The sequence below is a fragment of the Balaenoptera borealis genome (genome assembly GCF_965194805.1).
Source record: "Balaenoptera borealis genome assembly, chromosome: 14".
Taxonomy (NCBI): domain Eukaryota; kingdom Metazoa; phylum Chordata; class Mammalia; order Artiodactyla; family Balaenopteridae; genus Balaenoptera; species Balaenoptera borealis.
Window position 1 is genome coordinate 60,369,933 of NC_138875.1, and position 19,621 is coordinate 60,389,553.

The 19,621-nt window shown below is 45.2% G+C and overlaps 1 protein-coding gene across 7 annotated transcripts in view; it reads left to right on the plus strand.

Moving 5' to 3' along the window:
- The window catches only part of PTPRM (protein tyrosine phosphatase receptor type M), a 742,498-nt gene that overhangs the window by 659,983 nt on the left and 62,894 nt on the right, over positions 1–19,621 (plus strand). For all 7 annotated transcript variants that reach the window (XM_082353481.1, XM_082353483.1, XM_082353486.1 and 4 more), the window contains one exon: positions 1,453–1,489. In XM_082353481.1, the coding sequence (XP_082209607.1) occupies positions 1,453–1,489 (37 nt within the window). The remainder of the gene's footprint in view (positions 1–1,452; positions 1,490–19,621) is intronic.

Below are 19,621 nucleotides of genomic sequence, written 5' to 3' on the forward strand. Positions count from 1 at the left end.
CTTTAAATGTACATCAGACGTCCGAGTGGAGGTGTGAGTCGGCACTGGTTCGCCCCAGGGTTTCAGGGCAAAGGCCCGGCAGGAAGTGAGGATGCAGGGCTCCCGGGACACCGGGTGCTGACGGCCGTGAGGCGGGAGGAGATCGTCAGGGGAGTGGGGTAGACAGAGGAGAGTCCAGACACAGGGCGTCCCAGCATCACCACCGGGGACAGGAGGAGGGGACGAAGGAAGGAGGCGGAGGAGCCGCGGCCAGGCAGGAAGAAAGCCAGAGCGTCACATCCGGAAGCCAGTGAAGAAGGCATTGCGGGGGTTCGGTTGTGTTCATGCTGCTGGCAGGTCAAGCAGGGGAGGCCTGGGAACTGCCACTGTGCTCAGCATCAGAGGTCTCCGTGGACCGTGCCAGCTGCTGCAGTGTAACAATGAGCCCCCGTCTCCCAGCACCTTGCAGACTGGCACGTACGGTGATGAGTCCAACCAGGTCTTGCTTCGTGGAGCTTACCAGCTGGCAGGAAGTGACTGATCATCTGAATAACCCTACTTAATATCTGTCATGACTCTATGTCAGACACCTGCAGCAGGCCAGTTGTACAAAAGAATGTGTTTGCTTTGGTTGTTCCCTCTTATAGACTTGCTTTTAAGAGCAAAAAGATCTTAACAGATATGCATCTAAGTGGTCTGAGAAATTGGTATTTCCTCTCCAAGTATCTTTATTCTCTTTTTCAGCTGGCTTTGGGCATAGTATTTTGGGTCATCTCAGGGGACAGAAAGGGAAAGTATTAAGGTCCTTGGTGATATTATATGTTACCTGTGTGTCATTTTCTCTAAATTGGCTTTATCTTTCCCAGATAACGATCCTGTGATGTCCCTTGTTTCCTTCTTGCTTTGGTCCCAGTTTTCATCTTTCCCCCTTCTTGTAAGGTCATGATAAAAGGAAGGGGTCTTGCAGAACTTCTACCTCTTTAAATTCCTGGTCCTTGCTACAGCATCATGTCTTGGTATTAGCAGTGTTTAAAAATGATGTTTAGTATTACTGTTGATACAACTGCCTATATTGATGTAACAGAATATGCGTTAAAGCTTTGTCACATTGCCAATAACATCCCAAACACAGATGCACATTCCTAGCCGGTTTACACTCTAATCAGAGTTGTGGTCATGTTATTTCAGAAAATCCATAAGTTGTTAGTGTTTTTTGCTCATCCATCATCTCATAGCCTGTGTGTGATTAAGTTACTCACCCACTCCCCGCCGTGCAGGCATCAGAACTGTTATATTTGATGCATCTTGGCTTATTAAGAGGTGCTCAGTGGTCCCAGGTCTGGTCATGTAACTTTCAAATGATGCAGCTATTGGTATTTGTAGGTGCATTCATTTTGGCAAACTTAGCATGTGACTTCTGTGCTGCTTATTGATTTTTCAGTTTGTCAAATATTCTTTCTCATTTATTTTTAGGGCTATCATCGACCCAATCATTATATTGCTACGCAAGGTAAGTTGATTCCAGCTTTGATGTCTTTCTTTGGTTGTTTGCCCGCTCTGTCATTTCATACCCAGCTCACCCTCCCTAGGAGCTCTGTTGCACAGTGCTGCAGCCCCGATGATTGCAGTGCTAGCCGTCAACACATGCACCCTGGTTTCCCATCAGAGGTCCTGGTGATGTAATCATTCAGTTAGAACTTCATGTTGAGATCATTAGAAGAAATGCGTTCATCAGTTAATTATTGAATTAACTCTGTCTACCTTAGCAATTAATCTGACATTTGCAAAAATTGATATATAGATATTCGTTGAATAAATAGGTACTGAATAAAGACCTGGGCTGGTCACTGCTGGGAATGCAAGCCGAATCCAGCAAGCACCCCTCTCACATTGGTGTGGGTCAGTGGGGAGGACATTTGCACATGCAGTATCACTTAAAACCTCGTGTGCAAGGTACAGATAACAGGTTAGGGAAACTCGGACAAGAAAGAGGTGGCTTTTGGGTGGGATGATTCAAAAACAGCCTTGTGGCAGAGGTGAGCTTGCGGGGAGAAAACATCTAATTGAGAGAGACATCACGAGCAAAGATCTGAAAGCAACGAGTCAGTGCTCCCGGGTAGAAAGCAGTTGGTGGCTCACTTTGGCTAAAGGAAACAGAAAGAAAGTCAGAGGAACGTGTTGGGGAAGTTCATGGCGTGGTTTTGTTCTTTTTTAATTTATTTTATTCAAGTATAGTTGTTTACAATGTTGTGTTAATTTCTGCTGTTGAATCACAAAGCGATTCAATTGTACATATATATACACGGCGTGGTTTTTAGACCCCACCAACGATGGGGCGGGTCATCTGTAGAGGGTGAGGGTCGTGGGAGATCTGAGGATTTCAGGAAGAGGCATTGTCAGGGTTGAGTTGGTGAGTCAATACAAGGTGAACCAAAGAAGTGCTGGGAAGCAGAGAGGACCTGCTAGGGTTGAAGAGTTAGGGATGAATAGAGAGTACGTTCTCTCCCTTTTATTATTTTATCATCGTTTCTGGTAATGCATCATATCCCAGAAACAAGAGCAGGGAAATCAAAAGGATGCAACCTGCCAACATTTAGGGGTTGGCCAGGGGTTGCCCAAGAGAAAGTCAAGGAGCAAGGGAACCAAGGATGACAAGAAATCATGGTTGGAAAAGTCTCAGCTTGGAGGCGGGGAGGTCAGAGGTGTCCAGTGCGCCACGAGGAGAAGGAAGGCGCTAAAGGATTGAGGCCAAGTTCAGTGAATGAGTCACGAGGTAGAAGAGGCGGTCGTAGCCAGAGACCGGAATCCCAACACTTAGAGCAGCAGCGGCCGGTAGAACTTCCTGCATTGGTGGAAATCTTCTCTGTCTGTGCCATCCAGTATGGTAGCCGCTAGTCATTCGTGGCCACTGATACTCAAAATGTGTGCACTGCGAATGAGGAACTGAATTTGAAGTTTTAATGTTGACTTAAAGAGCTACATTTGGCTTTTCCCCACTGGTGGTGTTGGGCACCAGAGCTCTGGGGTGGACAAACTCTAGGTGTAGCCGAAATGGAGCCTTACCCTCAATCCCCACGGCCACGGCAAAAACCTGGTGGCACCACTCGTAGAGTCCACAGTCTTATGTCACCACTTATAGATTCTACACCCGGGTCCAGTGTGTTTCCTTCCCTGGAATGACGTCAGTAAGGTCTCCTTCCAAGGTTGCCTTGCAGTCAGAAGAAACACCGCACGGGCAGTGTCCAGTGTGAGCCTGGCACAAGGCAGGCCCTCGTTAGGAGGTGCTAAGGGCTTCAGAGAGCAAGTGCCCAGCTTGTCTCACATCTAGACAGAATGAGGACGTGTTTCCGGACCTCTGAGTCCAACCCTGGGAGCTTCCAAACCGAACTAACCAATGGCTGTGGAGGAACCATCGCTCGTGCTTCACGTCGATCCGCAAGGCTTTCAGAATACCCCCAAGTCAGGGTCATAACAGCTCTGATTTAATACATCTGATGATTATTTGAAATTTGCAGTTTTTACAAATTTACATGAAAATTTTATTGCAAAATATACAAAACGCTTCTGAGTCCTTGATTAGCAGCCCACGTTTTCATAGAAAGTATAAGCAAAAAATTAAATCTGATTCAAATTTTCACAGTTTTCACTGTAGATTCATGTGACTGAATAGGCAGCAGAAGTAGAGATTGAAACCCCCAAAGCCCTACATGGGTCTCCTCCCTTCGTTCATTCTGTCTGCCCCTCTGTCCCTGAGGGAGGTCACGATACTTAATTACTTAGCAGTCGTCCTTGGCAGCCTTCAACCTCTCAAGTATTAATGAGCAGATATACTTGTAGGCAGCTGAGAAATAGCAAACGTAATGTTTGTAGGAGACCACCACGGTGCCTTTAGCAGAGAAGGGTACCCTGCTCTGCACAGAGCGTGGCCCTTTCCTCGGTGCTGGGTGGGCTACAGATTGGACTTCACCACCAGGCAGTTCTTACATCGCTATTATTGGTGCAGCAGGAGGAGGGAGAAGTGAGCAGATTTTTTATCTAATATTCAGTCCAGACAGTACCCATCATGTTATGAGTAATACCTTCAGACCGTGATGTGCAGATTAATAGGTCAGAATGTGTTTTCTAGTGTGTGCCACAAGCGCAGTGTAAGTGGTGGCCTCGGGTTGCCGGTAATAAAGATTTCTGCTCGTCTGCAGTAATTGACCTGGACAAGGTATATAGAACATGCTCGTGGGTAGCTTTCATTAAAAAAACAAAAACCACAAACAAGCTGATTCTCAAAGTCCAGCAAAAAGGGTGATGAAGACTAACAGGCAGATGCAATTTTTGAATCCCTCCTTGCTCTTTTTTTTTTCCTCTCTATTTTGCACTGAGTCTTTAAAATCAGTTCACAGCAGGAACCCCTGAAACTACATGAATGGTCCATTTTCCTGACAACTGGTTTTATCCCCAAGAGTTGGAAACACATAGATTTCTAGCAAGTCCCTTCAATACAGAGGGCATGTCATGAATTTATCCCTTCAGCCTCTCCCCCTCCCTCAACTTTATTGATTTTTTCCACCAGTAACTGGCTTTGACCTTTGATGATAATGGTAATGTTTCTGCAAATTGAAGGGACCGCATTCAAGCCAGATCGGTGGCTTTTTGAGTGTGTTCTTCCCGTCTCCCCACCCTTTAATTGTTTTCCATCTGGCAGCTAATATATTGATGACCCCGGTATGCACTTCATCACATCTGCCTGGCCAGCCATTAATACAATTATAACACTCAGGACTTACGACCTGGCGTCCCAGGGGTCAGAGGAGAGGAACTCACGTCTGTGACTGCTTTTCCACACTCAGAGCCGGGGCAGAGCTGGGATTTCAAAAGCTGGTTCACGGAGAGAGGCAGTACACAGGTGGGTAGGGTCACCCAGAACCGATCATAATCAATCACAAGATTCCCCATGGAGACCACCACACGGGCCATGAGCTGGAGGAAGCTGCACACATCAGAACCGGTCCTCCAAGACGATTTGGGAGAATGCCTGCCAGCCACGTGGTGCGAGAACGAGAAGCGTTCTCTTCATTGTTGTTTAGGTTTATTTTTCAATAACCTGACTTCAAGGGTCCTGCTTCAGAGAACTCAGGAAAGACAGTGCGAGGCAGTTGTGGAAGAAATGGCTGTAAGTCTGGGATGCACATGGCTGTCCAGCGCCCCATCCCCTCTGCCTCACTTCCAAGCTCATCTGTGGGCTGGAGATGCACAGAAAGATGGGGGGATCCTACCCAGAGGATAGGAAATCCGGGGGGGCACATCGCAGTCACGGGGTAGGGCACCCGCGCTTGGCCGGGTTTCAGAGGAGCCGGAGGGGGGTGGATAGAGCGGGAGGCGGGTCTTCATCCAGAGGATGGGCTGAGTGGGAGGACACCCGCGGTCCAGGAGGAGCACGGCCCCTGGCAGTGGGCAGGAGGGAGACCGCCTGAGGGGGAAGGGTCTTCATCCACGGCATCTTGGGTCTTCTGGGTTGCTTCTTGAAATGGGTCATCTCTCAGGACAAATTCACACAGACACACAGTCTTACACGGAAGTTCAGGCATTCTCCAACTTACTAAAATCCAGCCTGAAAGATCTATACCCCCTAGATTAAGACCCCTGAATTAGAGGGGTTAAGAACAAAGAACTGACAGGTAAAGTGAGGACATGATTAAAAGGCTTTGAATAAGGAGCATTATTTAATGAAAGGCAGAAAGGCAGGGAGGGAAAAAGGAAGGCTGTTTCTACGCCATGTGGTGGTGAAAACAGTGCTTTAAGAAGATTAATTAGTGTGGAATTATCCTGGAGAGAAAAACCTGCAAACAAAGATAACGGGGAGTAACCACAAGAAAATTTGGGATAGAAATGAATGACTCAGACAACAGGAATGGCAGGGGGCAGTTGTAGTTTTTATTTTACTCAACAATCCAGGTTGCATACAACTAAAGTATGTTTTCTAATATTAAATATGTTCTGGTATCAAAACTGTTGATTTTTAAGTGTGATTCCTTCTCATTTAAGAAAAAAATTATAGATACATTTTCTTTCTGTATTCGTACTTTGGGTTTATATAGTACTTTCCTTTCTGAAACTTGGCATTTTTCTTTGTCCATCATTCAGGAAATATTAAGTGCCTTTTATGTATTAGGCTTTGTGCTGTAACTAATTTAATGTATTTTCTGTCCTCTGACCATTTAAGATATTACTCGTCTCATTTCATAAATAGATTTGAGGCCCATGGGGAGAACTAACACGTAGCTGAGTGCCTGTGCCTTGCATGAGGGCTCGGCAAGCATCTCTCTAGTGTCTGGTAGGGCAGGATAATGTACGATCCCCACCTTGCACTGCGTGCTGCCGCTTCTGTGGGCCTCACGAAGCTCACCCCCCAAAATCACGTGGTGAATCTTTTACAAAATGAGTCTAGGATCCAACCTCTTCCTCCTAAGTTGTGATGCATCTCAGAAAGCAAATTTTCTATGATAGGTTCATATCTGAAAATACTTCTTAATTAAAATTGTCTTAAATGTCCTGAAATATGACACTGAGCGTTTGGAGTCGCCTTGTTCCCAGCTGGGCATCTGGGCATCTGTTTGGAAGACACCCTGGTCCAGGGCTTAGCCGATCCAAGGAGTTAATGCTGATGGTAACAAAGAGACTCTGCGTGGCAAGATCAAGGCCGAGCTCAGAACTCTAGTTGGGTGGCCAACCCTGTCGAGTTAGCACAATTCAGAAAAAAAGAAACGATAAAGTGGGTGTCGGGGCACCTATACTCGAGGAGAGTAAATTATATGGATTTGAACAATCGAGAATTAAAAATATGTTCATCTTTCCTGCCCAGAGACTCTGAACGCTCAGTGTCACATTTCAGGACGCCAAGTCACGCTGGCATAGACCCAGGAACCGAGAGAGACTTACTGTCCATCGGACAGAACTGCCCTCAGCCTGGCAAGGGTAGTCTGTGTCTCAGGCCAGCCCCGAGAGGAAGATGCTTCAGCAGAAGGCTGCTTCACGGCCTGGCATCCGCAGAAGGGCCACAGGGCTCATCCGCCGATCCCCAAGCGCCTACTCACGGCCTGGTGGGGGGCGGGCACGAAGCAGATGCCCAGTGGGACGGCAGGAGCGCGGGAGGGAGTGAAGAGATGAGCAGACGCGTGAATGGGGAGCTTCCACGTGCCCCGCACCAACCAGGGAGCAGAATACAACATCCAGGCCAAACGGCACCTCCGCTGGCCTGACACGGTGTCTACTGAGCTGGATGGATTTTTAGCTCCAGTATCTGTGACTGTGTCTATTCTAAGTTAAGGGCCGGTCACCTCCTGTACTCGTGAACACTTTCTCTTTCAACATGTCAGTAAATCAAGGCACTGTTTTTGGAGACTGTCCACCTTGTCGAAGTCACTTGGCTTAGCTCCACGCTGACTCTGCTCATGCATATATGGCCCCCCAACTACACCTTAGACAGTCAGTCGTATTTGTCCACAAGTATAAGCTGTTACTAATTTGGAAAAGAGAAACCTAAAGCAAATTTCCTCCACAGACTTTGAGCTAGGGGCAGACTCTTACATGAAAATAATAAAAACGTGGGGTGTGAAGGTTTACAGTGGAAATACCTCCTGTCCTCCACTACTGCAAAACAGTTGGAACTTTGCTACAGTGACTCCATTCTGTTTACTTTTCATTTGTGTTTCTTCTGCATTTCATCCACATACCCTATGTGGCATGAACATTGTTAGTAAGGATTTTCAGAAAGATGAATATGGGTTAAGTTTTCCCAGGCGTCTGAAGCAGTAATTACCAGTACCTAGAACAGCACACTGCTTCCCCCAGCAAGTCGAGACTTGCCAGAGGGTCAATGCAAGTTCTACACACTCTGTAAAGAGCTTTTGTCTCCTGGGTTCTGACCTCCAGGTGGAGATGAGCACTTGAAATCATTTCTCAGTAGAATTGAAAGGAAACATTTTTTTAAGTCAAAAGCTAAGCCTTCAGTAAACAACTTTTGTTTTTATTCCTCCAAGCACCAGCTCTGCGCACACCTCAAGTACAAACTCTCCATTAGCTGCTATTGTTCTTCCTGGCTAAGCTATTCCCGCATTGTCAGTGGGTTGTAGGTTATGTTTGGATTCACTTATCATATCCTATGAGAGATTGATTTAAAAGTATTGCCCGGTAAACTGGAGTATGCTCTAGTTTCCAAACTTAAATAGGGAGGCTTTGAGGAAGTGTGATTTATACCTGGAGAGACAGTGACCTCTGAGGAGGTCTAGGTATTCCCGACACCCAGGGCCAAGGTCTCCATGCAGGGCCCACCCTCATCTTACTCTCCATCTGCAGGTTTCCAAGGGAAAATGAACAATTTCAAGAAAACAGCTTATCCACAAACTTCCTTTAAAACAATAGTTTTTCTTCACCAGATTAATTTCAAAAGCTACTGGCCAATTAGCCAAAAGGTCGGATCACAGACATGGCTCAGCCCTGTGGTCTTAATAAACTCACTGATTAGAAGTGAGAACGTTTAAAGACAGCTTGCATATTAAAAGATGAAACCAAAAACAGATCACGTTAGGTACCATCCGTCAGTGTTGTCATAGACGCTATCGCGGAAACGTATCCCTCAAGGAACAGAACCTAAGTTGATACAGAATAATTTGAAGACAAATGCTGTCCCACAGGTACTGGGTCCTCAACTGCCTGGAAACAAATGCTTTTTAAATCTTTCAGAGTAATTTAGAAGTGTTCCTGATTTGAAGTAGAAAAATGATAGCATCTTTTAGAGGTGGTTGAAACTTTAAAAAACCTTTTAAGTCCAACTCTCTTGTTTTGTAATTGAAACAGATGAAACTTAAAGCACAAATAGATTTAAGTGACTCTCATCGTGTCAATTCAAATGAGTCACGATTGCAAAAGGATTTGCGAACTGTATGGGTGAACATTCGTATTTGAATAGTGCGTACGCCGTGTTCAACTTAGGAGGAACATCATGTGTTTCTGGCCTCCTAAGGGGCCTTGGTTAACAGTGAGGAAAACGTAGGGGGTCACATCTTTCTTCCAGGTTCCATCCTGAAAGGACAGAGCTGTGACTCAACCCCCCAGGTGCTTTCTCTGGGGCTGGCCTCCCCCGGCCTTCACCCCTCATTGCAAAGCCAAGCTGTTCCTTTCAGGCATAGTTCATCGGAAATTGAACCAATATTTCTGTGCATCTACCAAGTGCCTGCTAAGTACAGGGTCGGGAATAGTGCTTGACTCAGGAATTACAGTGTGCCATGTATGTAAGCAACCAGCTGTTACCAATCTGTGAGTTTACAGCAACGTCAGATTTGGGCAGTATTTTAGCTGTTTCTCTCTCCCAGCCCTAAACCATTGAGCAGGTGGAGAAGTGAGGCCTGATTTTGCCCTAGAACCACACTCTTCCTGCGTCTCGGGACCAGGGTCCTTTATCGCCCATCTATACGGTTTTGGACAGGTTTCTCAAGGCAGCAAACTTGAGGAAGTTTCTAGCCACTGCAAGTTCTTTTTCTCTCCTTCTCACTCAAAGGGATGCTTCTGGAGATATCCCAATGCCGTTGAAAACTTGAGATTGCCTGCACTCCGCCGTGCCTAGGGTGTCAGCTTACCTCTACTTTATTCATTTATCACATTCATTCTCTTTTTCTTAAATAAAAATGGATCCCACTTGTGTACTGAAAAAAAGCTTAATTAAAGAAGATGGTGAGTAATGCAAGCTTTTATTTCTCTGGCAGTGGCCCCTGAAGCATATGAAGGGAGGTTTTCCCCTTCACTTTGCTTCTCCTTGACAGAAGGCAGGCAGATCCTTTGGGTCACCCAACCCCTCCACTCTGAAGGCTGCCATTCTTTCTTTTCTCCTTGATGGCCTTCTCTCTGTGCCCCTCTTTAGAGCGTGAACAAGCACTCAGGATGAGTGCGCGAGGGTTCTCTTTGGAGACAGGCCTGATGGATGCTCTGTGACTCCGCCAGCAACAGGCTCTTGTAATGTGGACATCTGTCATGTTCCTTCCTCCCGAGGCTGCAAACGCTTTCTCGTCCGCCTCCTCCCAGCTCTTCGCGCGGTATCTCCATCAAGCCTGTCGCGGGGATCAGGGACCAGTGGGAATGCATCTGCATCTCTGTATCTGAGATTGGACCCTTGCCACACGCTGCCCACCACCCTGCCATTGTCTTCCATACACAAGTTTCTCTTTGGAGGCCTCGTCTTTGCCGCCACTCAAATCTGATTTATCGGCCTTTATTCTTCAGTTTCCACGTCGAGAATAATAGCAGCCTTTGCATTCCCATGCACAGTGGCACCACTGCAAGCTGGAAATGTTTATATAACTGCTAGGGTGGCGTGATTCTAGAGGAGGGCTGAGTATAGTCCAGAAGGAACAAAATCCAAGTAACGGTTCATTTAGGTAGATGGGGCTTCCAGAAATGCTTTGGAACATTCTAGTCCTGCCAGGAGTCACCCTGTTATTGGTTCTGTTCACAAATATTCCTTTGCTTAGGTAACATGGTCACAATCAAATCTTTGAAACCTAAAGATTTTATTTGGCCCTAAAATTGCTTCCATATACAAATATGTTTTATGTCAGTAACTAGGACAAGGCTTTTTCCCCTGCAAGAGGCAGTAGAGCAGAGTGGTTAGTTAGAGTGTAGACACTGAACTTACACTGCTGAGGCTCAGATTCCAGCTCTGCCAGCAACCTCTCAGTAAGTATTAGCTAAAATTCTTATCATTATTCCATTGATTCCAAAAACACGTCGCTCAAAGCACATAGGTAGTCAGGCTTTAACCCAAGTATAGCATATGCTCATGTCATTTTCATAAAAGCTAACACCTTCTACACCTGTTAGTGCTTCTTCCAGGATGTACCAAAGGGAACCACTTACATTTTCACCGGCATCCTGCATCCCCCTCCAGAGTACAAAAATTATCGTCACTGTTGTTGACTTTTAAACAAACATGGGTTGCAAAGACAATAAGCTAACTCATCAACTGCAGAAAGCATATTTTCCTTCAGTTTTTGAAGTCTTGCAGACATTGACCATCTCTGATAGCAGCAAAGAACACCAGCGTGGAGTCCTGAAGGCCTCTCTGATGCCTCCTTAGAGTCAGACTACATGTAAGTGAAAACAGCTTAATTCCAAAGACCAGACAAGTCCCTTCCCAAGAGGCTTCGTCCAAACCAATTTCTGATATAAGAATCACACAAGGATGCTTTAGAGAGGAGCTTTGGAAGGCCAAGAAACCACTGGAGGAGAAAATGGGGCTGAGCAATGATCTGGGAAAGAGAATAATGATGACAGAGGAGCAGAGGGGGAAATCAGAGGGAGACAAAGGGAAAGACGTGTGCTCTTGGCCTGTTTCTGCAGCCTGTCTGTGTTGGGTGGGGCTGGACTGTTTGTGGATCAGAAATTATTTTAAGGCTTCCATGGGTGATCTTGTAGATTTTTATTTTGAAATGATTCAAAATAAATTGATTCAAATTGATTTTAACACATGTAGCTTTTGTTTAAGAAAAAAGAAAACTTCTAAAAATATTATGACAAAGTTAGTTCTCAAAGCCACTATTTTCATTTATTTTCTTGTTTAAGGTCTTAAAATAATGGGTGAGGGAAAGGAAGAAGGTATCCAGAATACTTGGGTCATTTTGTTTTGAGTTTACTTTTTTAAAAATTGTGCTTCTTTACCTGTTTTTACCATTGACTTGAGACATAGTTAAGAGTGGTGTGGAAATGCACAAACTTGTCCTTGTAAAGATAACTTAAGGAAAACCACAATAAAAATTATGAAGGCTATAAAAATTTACAACAGAACAAGAATTATAATAATGACTAATCAAGATAGGATGAACTCATATTGGAACTAAGATACTAGAAAATAAGAATATAAAAAATGGGAAGGTGACGATTAAATACGAAGTTTCTGGTATCTCTTAGGAAGAAAGTGGCTATTGATTAAACTTATCTTTATTAACACATTAAATAATACCTACTATATTGTTCTTTATTGTTTTTAAGTATTTTATAATTATTTTTAGTGAATAAGATGAAAGTCAAATTATTAACCAAAAAAGAGCCAAGAGTTGAAGGGTTATGACTGATACTACAGACAGAGGTTTCCCAAGCTGTTTTAGATTTTATATGTAGCTTGTCCATTAGTGTTTGGTTTATACCGATTTTCTTTTAATTAAATCTGACATGACCTTTTGGTGTCCAATCAGGATTTCATATGTTCTAGTAATGCACCTGGAAACTGACATCCCATGACACTAATTATCTACAGAAAGCCATGAATGTTTGCACAGTTCATGTTGGCACCCTTTCTTATTTCAGTCTGAAAGGAGAATTTTAGGGGATGGTATGAGTGAGGTGTAAATATCACCATGTGGATGGTGTGTCCTAGAGGAAGTGGACGCACTCACAGTGGATGCCTAGTTTTTTCAGATATAAGAGGAGCACCTTGTGAGCCAAGTTAGGAGAATCAGGGTACTCAGCAAGTTCCTGCTCACCAGTCAACTATACTTCAATTTAAAAAAGGAAAAGAAGTAGAAAAGTTAAAAAAAAAATAAAAGACTCAGGCAGTGGGTAAACCTACTCCAGTGTTGAGAAGGGATTTGTCGTGTGAGAACCACGGAAATGTAGTAACCAAAAAAAAAAAGAAAAAGAAAAAACCCACTGTTTAATGTCATTAATTAAGTCATCACTTATGACCCTACTTTTTTTTTTTTTTTAAACATCCTTATTGGAGTATAATTGCTTTACAATGGTATGTTAGTTTCTGCTTTAAAACAAAGTGAATCAGCTATACATATACACATAGCCCCATATCTCCTCCCTCTTGCGTCTCCCTCCCACCCTCCCTATCCCACCCCTCTAGGTGGTCACAAAGCACCAAGCTGATCTCCCTGTGCTATGCGGCTGCTTTCCACTAGCTATCTGTTTTACATTTGGTAGTGTATATATGTCCATGCCATTCTCTCACTTCATCCCAGCTTACCCTTCCCCCTCCCTGTGTCCTCATGTCCATTCTCTACGTCTGTGTCTTTATTCCTGTCCTGCCCCTGGGTTCTTCAGAACCTTTTATTTTTTTTAGATTCCATATATATATGTGTTAGCATACAGTATTTGTTTTTCTCTTTCTGACTTACTTCACTCTGTATGACAAACTCTAGGTCCATTCACCTCACTACAAATAACTCAATTTCATTTCTTTTCATGGCTGAGTAATATTCCATTGTATATATTTGCCACATCTTCTTTATCCATTCATCTGTCGATGGACACTTAGGTTGCTTCCATGTCCTGGCTATTGTAAATAGAGCTGCAATGAACATTGTGGTACACGACTCATTTTGAAATTATGGTTTTCTCAAGGTATATGCCCAGTAGTGGGATTGCTGGGTCGTATGGTAGTTCTATTTTTAGTTTTTTAAGGAACCTCCATACTGTTCTCCATAGTGGCTGTATCAATTTACATTCCCACCAACAGTGCAAAAGGGTTCCTTTTCTCTACACCCTCTCCAGCATTTATTGTTTGTAGATTTTTTGATGATGGCCATTCTGACTGGTGTGAGGTGATACCTCATTGTAGTTTTGATTTGCATTTCTCTAATGATTAGTGATGTTGAGCATTCTTTCATGTGTTTGTTGGCTATCTGTATATCTTCTATGGAGAAATGTCTATTTAGGTATGACCCTACTTCTAACAAGTCATTATTTCATTATAGCTTCAATGCCAATCTTCTCCTCTTTTACTAAATTAAAATTAAAATTCCACTGGACTGGTCACTAAATTAAATCTCCACTGGTGGACATTCTCACCCTGTAATGCTGGACATAAAGGGTGTTTCACATGAGAGCTGTCCTTAGAAAATGCTGCCAGTTATATTTTTGAATTTAGGTTAAATAAAGTATTCCCAAGTTTTCCCCATCACGGAACAATTTCTCAGTGTTTGCTTCTAAATCTTTAGTTGATTTTTATTGTTTCTTTCATATGGTAATCAGGGGGAATATTCTTAACAATTCAGGAAAATAAGCACATCTCATCCTGTGCACCCAGCCGTCTCAACTTCGCTTTTCTTTTTCTGCAGCTGAAACCAAAAATTATTCATAAAAATTCCATGATTTTCACTTAAGTAGCCTCAGGGGAGAGCAAATGCACCTATCAAATAAGTGTTGTTAAGGATTATTAATTATTAATGCAGAAGCCAACTGTTTTCTGTGTCACCATTATCACTTTTGTGACATACCAGACAGATGCAGTCCGTAAAGCATGGTGGCATATTTTACCTTGTACATTTCACTACTGCAAAAATGAAAAGCTACTAAATGTAAAATTATAAACGTAAGTGTTACAGAAGCATCAGATTGAAAAATCACTTAAAGTTTTGTAATAAAAACTTATTCAGAAACCACTGAAGGGACATCTAATGTTTGGAACGTTGAGTAACTGACTTCATAATACTTATTCTAGATTATCTCCAGCAGCAACGATAACAGTAATGGATCAGAAATTTAGGGCGACTTTTATTTATGAGCAAGAGCTTGAAAATGAATGCGTAAATCTTAAGCCTCTCTTTTCCACATCGGTGTTTCAGCGTCAGGGGTCTTCGGTTCCGATGGAGTGAGCTGGATGCCACAGGGCCTGACCAAGCCCACGCCCGGCCAGCGCGCAAAGCCAGGACTCCTAGTTTCTGCAGCTGCACTGCCCTTAGGGTCCCCGCCCCTCCCCTCTGTGCTCCTGCCATTCGGTGTGCACCCCACACCATCCAGTCATGTCAGGTAGTTAAAGGCTGATGTGCACAGACAAGGCCCCCAGGCTTTGGGGGTCATTCTGAAATTTTCAAAGTGCACCTGGATTGATGTGGGTGGGAATCCCAGCTTCAAAGTCACTTAGCCTCCTAAGCCTGGTTCTCATCGTAGGATAGAAACATAGTTGTGATGCTGAATAAATGAGATGGTGCATGTAAAACACACCTGGCCTGAGGACTTACCCACCTACCTCATTTAATTGTCCACCATCCTTCTCAGCCCGCTTCCCAGGTCCCCTTACTTTCCAGCCCAGAGCCCTCAGCTCCTTTGCTGACAAAGCAATGGTACTGCGCTAAAATCCTGCTCGGTTGCATCCAAAACTGTCCTCCAAGGGCAGCCCTGTCGACCCCAGTCTGATTCAAAGGTCAGCCGACGCATCCATGACCCGCCGGCTCCTGAGCCAGCCCAGCCCAGGCCTGAAGCCCACCTGAGCCCCTGCTCTGCACCAGGGAGCCTGGCAGTGGCGCTGTGAGGCCAGCAGGGGCCTGTCCCCCTGCCCAGCCTGCCCAGTGTGACCTTCCTGCCCCAGAATCACCACTGGGAGCCACACGCTGCTCGCGGGCCCTGGGGTTCCAGGCGTCACTGCCTGAATGTCTCCACTGCTGGTTTCCACCGGCCTTGTGGGTACCAGGGAGCCATCCTCAGCATAGAGTCATATTTTGTAATATATCTAGAGTATTTTATAACTTTCCCTCCCATTAATTGGTATGGAGCATGATCTCTTTGTTTACGGTTCTTTACTGTTCATGTTCAACATTGTCCTGTTTCTCGGGAGTTTTTGTTCAATAAATAGAGTAGATCCCTCCACTCTGGACACCGATGTCTGTCTACACCTGCGGGAAGCTCAGGGGCTCCCTCTGGACTTGACCTTTTGATACCTGGGCTCAGCTTTCCAGCCCACTGGGCCCACCTCCTCCAGGCCCTTCCTTCCTTCCTTCCTTCCTTCCTTCCTTCCTTCCTTCCTTCCTTCCTTCCTTCCCTCCCTCCTTCCCTCCCTCCTTCCTTCCTTCCTTCCTTCTTTCCTTCCTTCTTCCCTCCCTCCCTTCCTTCCTTCCTCCTTCCTTCCTTATGGCTGTGGATACCTCGTCACACATCGGGCCGAGCCCACCTCCTCTCAGACAACCAAACACTTCTCCCTCTGCCTTCTTTCTAGAAGGTAGGCTTTCAATCTAAAAGATTGCTCCCTAGTTGTGTTTTTAATGTCTTCTTCTACTACTCATAAAGTCCGAACCCACAATTCTTGTAAAAATTTCGCATGTTGTCTCAAGATGGCTCCCATGTGTCCCTTCCCCACTCAGGTGGCACTAAGTCGCCCCTACTGGATGTTTCACCCAGGGGACCTGCCCCCCTCATTCCTCATCCGCTCTGCACTCCACCACTGCAGGAAGAAGTACAATCTCTTCCTGACGTTGACTACTGTAGACATACATCACTGGCTGACAGTGGTCTACAAATGGTTTCCCTTGTGAATCCCCAAAAGAAGTTTGAAAAAATTATGTACCCCCTTTGAACATTTTAAGTTGCTATCTAAAGTTTTCATTATAAGTTTATATATGTTTATTTGTTAATAGGAGATAGGCGATATTTAATTATTTTCTAAGATAAAATGAGGATTGATATAATGAGAATAAATATTTTATGATGTGCGATAAATAGAGTTTAACCACCTTACAGATTAAAGCACACCGAATCCGAAAGAAAACACATGAAACTTTCATCCATGGTTTGCATCCAGGAAAACTTGGCTGTCCTACAGAACCCAGTTCCAGTTAAAAGAATAAGTGTTAACCAGCCTCTACCACTTTGGATGTTCTGAATTCAGAGCATCTCAGGATGAACCAAAACACCCCATTTTTAACACCAAATTTGTCCCTTTATATAAGTATGTTTCATAAGGGAAGGCAGGAAGCACTGTGAGTTCCCAGGGTCAGTATTTCAGTCCATCCCTTGGTTTCACACCTGCAGGTCTTTTCACCAGGGCAGTGCCCCATAGTAATATTTAAGATGAGTGAGGGCTTTGTCAAGTTTGAGAAAGACCACTGTTCCTGGGACTCCTCAGGGAGATCAGTTTGGGCAGAGTCCATAAAGCCGCTAAGTGTCTAGAAATTACTACTTTAGAAACTACCCATGTCCCCCTTGGAAAAATCTCCTTGTGTCTGCAGAGGTGTGCACATCTCAGGTGAAGTTCAAGAGTCCCAGGACGCCGACCTTACTGCACTTTATATGCGAGTGTGGTGTGTTCTTGCCTTATCTCCACCTTACACAGCTACAAGCCTCTTGAAAGCAGGGGCTATATTTCTGTTACCACTTTTGCATCCCTCACCATCCCTCCCAGGGTGCCTGGCACAGAACAGGCTAAGGGCTCACCTGTAGATATGGGTCGCACACTCAGATTCCCACCAGGGGACAGAAAGGGGGTAAGAATGAATGAAGCAAGCTCGGAGGGGTCCTGGCAGGGGATCGTCACAGGGGTCCCAGGGAGGTGGCACCTGTGACAGCAAAAGCTGAGACTGGAGACCCGGTCCAGGCACAGGCTGTGCGGGACCACATTTGCCGCATTAAAGAATCTGGGTTTTACTCAGTGGAAACCCCTTGGAAGATTTTTAAGCAGGAAAGTAACGTTTTGCAGAGGCAAGCTGTGGCTGAGATGGGGAGAACAAGGTGGGGGAGCCCGAGGCTGAGGCTACGCTGGTCATTCAGGGGGCACGTGGCTTGGGGGGGGCGGTGAAAATGGAGGGAGTAAACTAGGAGGTGCTGGGTTCTGGAAATGCTCGGATGGGGAGGTTGAGGCTGCGGAGAAGGGGCCTTGGGAGAAGATGTGCCCACGAACTTGGCCTTTATTCTATAGCAATGGGACCATGGGAAGCTTAAAGGAGGGAAATTGATCTCATATAAAAAGGCATTTAAAAAGGTGGTTTTCGGGTGGTTGACATGGCTTTCCTTCTCTTCTACTCTTGCCAGGATCGTGATGACTTGTACACACACACCTGTCAGGTAGGGCCCTTCCCAGTTCCTTGGGTGCTCACCTGGCGGCAGTGTGACCGGTGGGGTTAGACCTCACCCCGTGGACAACTTTGCTGACGTCTCTCTGCCTCAGTCTCCTTTCAGTAAAATGGGGGAAGAGTAGCACCTATCAGATAAGGTTGTGATTTTTAAATTAATGACATAATACATGTAAAACACTCAAAGGAGACCTGGGAAATAGTAAGAGCTCAAAAGAAGTTAGGAATTATCCTGTTTACAGTGGAATACCAATTTGTATCTGTACCCTTTCTTCCCTTCCAAAAACTCGCATACGCCACCGTGAGCTCCAAGGACCTTGACTTCCTGTGGCTCTAATGCAGAAAACATACTATATAGAAATGAGAATATGAAAAGGAGGGGTAGAAGTCATCTATCAAGGTTTGAAATTATGAGTTTTAATATCTCCCACTGCCCATGAACTAGAGAACTGGTCTTACACAATAGAGCCATCCTTGAATGTCTTTCACTTACACTTTTCACGGCTTTTCATTGTTTTCATTCTGCTCTAGTTCTCTCTGCCCTTTTTTGTTGCTGCTCCTCCAGGGCTGGGTTGTGTAAGAACACCCGTCCGCATGTCTCCTGCTCAGCAGAGAGAGGTCTGTGCGTGCTGACGATCGTCAGGGAAGTGGGATGTGGTACTGGCCTGATGCTATTGAAATTTCAGGACCTTACCTTTTAAACGCTTCGGTCCCCCGGGGACAGCTGCTGAGAATAACCATCCCACCTAGTGTGCCAACATCTGTAAATGCATGGCCACGGTGATCGTGGGGCTCACACCCAGCCAGCAACTGCAGAAATCAGATACCTTCCGGGGCTGTCACTGCAGCCGTTCATGCCAGAGGGGGCGGGGTTCACAGCATCCTTTGCCTGCTGTTTCCTTGTCTTAGGAGTTTAGCTGTTTGTCCACCCTGAGAGCAATCTCCAGTGACCTCTCCATGGATTATTCTCCCCGTGCTGAGGGTGTTTTCCAGCTTTGGGGAGACAGACATCGAAGGTTAGGAATACATCCCTAGCCTCCCCAGGTGGTCCTCCTCAGGTGGTTCTCCCCCAGTTTCAGCCCAGCGACGGTGTGGGACTGAGGGTAAGCGCCCTGTGTACCAGGCACGCATCTGGAGACTCTCGGTGTTGGCTCACAATGGCCACAGTCATCCGACGCCACCAGGAGCTGCTAAAACCACATGGTGTCAGTGAGGTCACCCCGCCCCAGCCTCCAGTGTGCTTTTTGATTTTGTTTGGAGACGTGTATCTCTGAATCATAATGTATTCGGGTCTCAGGAAATAATCTGAAATATGTTGAAGAGAAAAGGAAAACAGGATTGACAAATTTTGCATTAAAAACCTTACCTTTGGGTTCCTGCCTTCTTCCGTGTTTCCCCCTCCAAAAAAAAAACAAGATTTGAATGAGCATTCATGAAAATATCTTGAATCATCAGCCAAGATAAGACTCTGCAGTGCCCACCTGAGCAGTTTCATCACTGAAATGCCCCAGGTGTGGGACCAGGTGTGGGAGGAGCCGAGTGGTATGCAGGAGGGGACCACACTCACATCCAACAGCACATGGTGCCACCCAGGAAGGAGGGAAGAGACAAGGGACAAGGAACAAGGAAGAACAGGGCAAAACTGCACAGGGAGGGTGGGGGAAGGAGGCTGGGGGACCTTTTCTAGCACCAATTCTTTTCTTTCTCAGATCAACTTAGAATAATCTTTGTGTTCAAATTCATTTTCAGATCTTAGCCCCAAACTGTTTTAGTTCTTCTGGATACCTGTCCTAATTTTAGCACTAAAAAGACCCTCA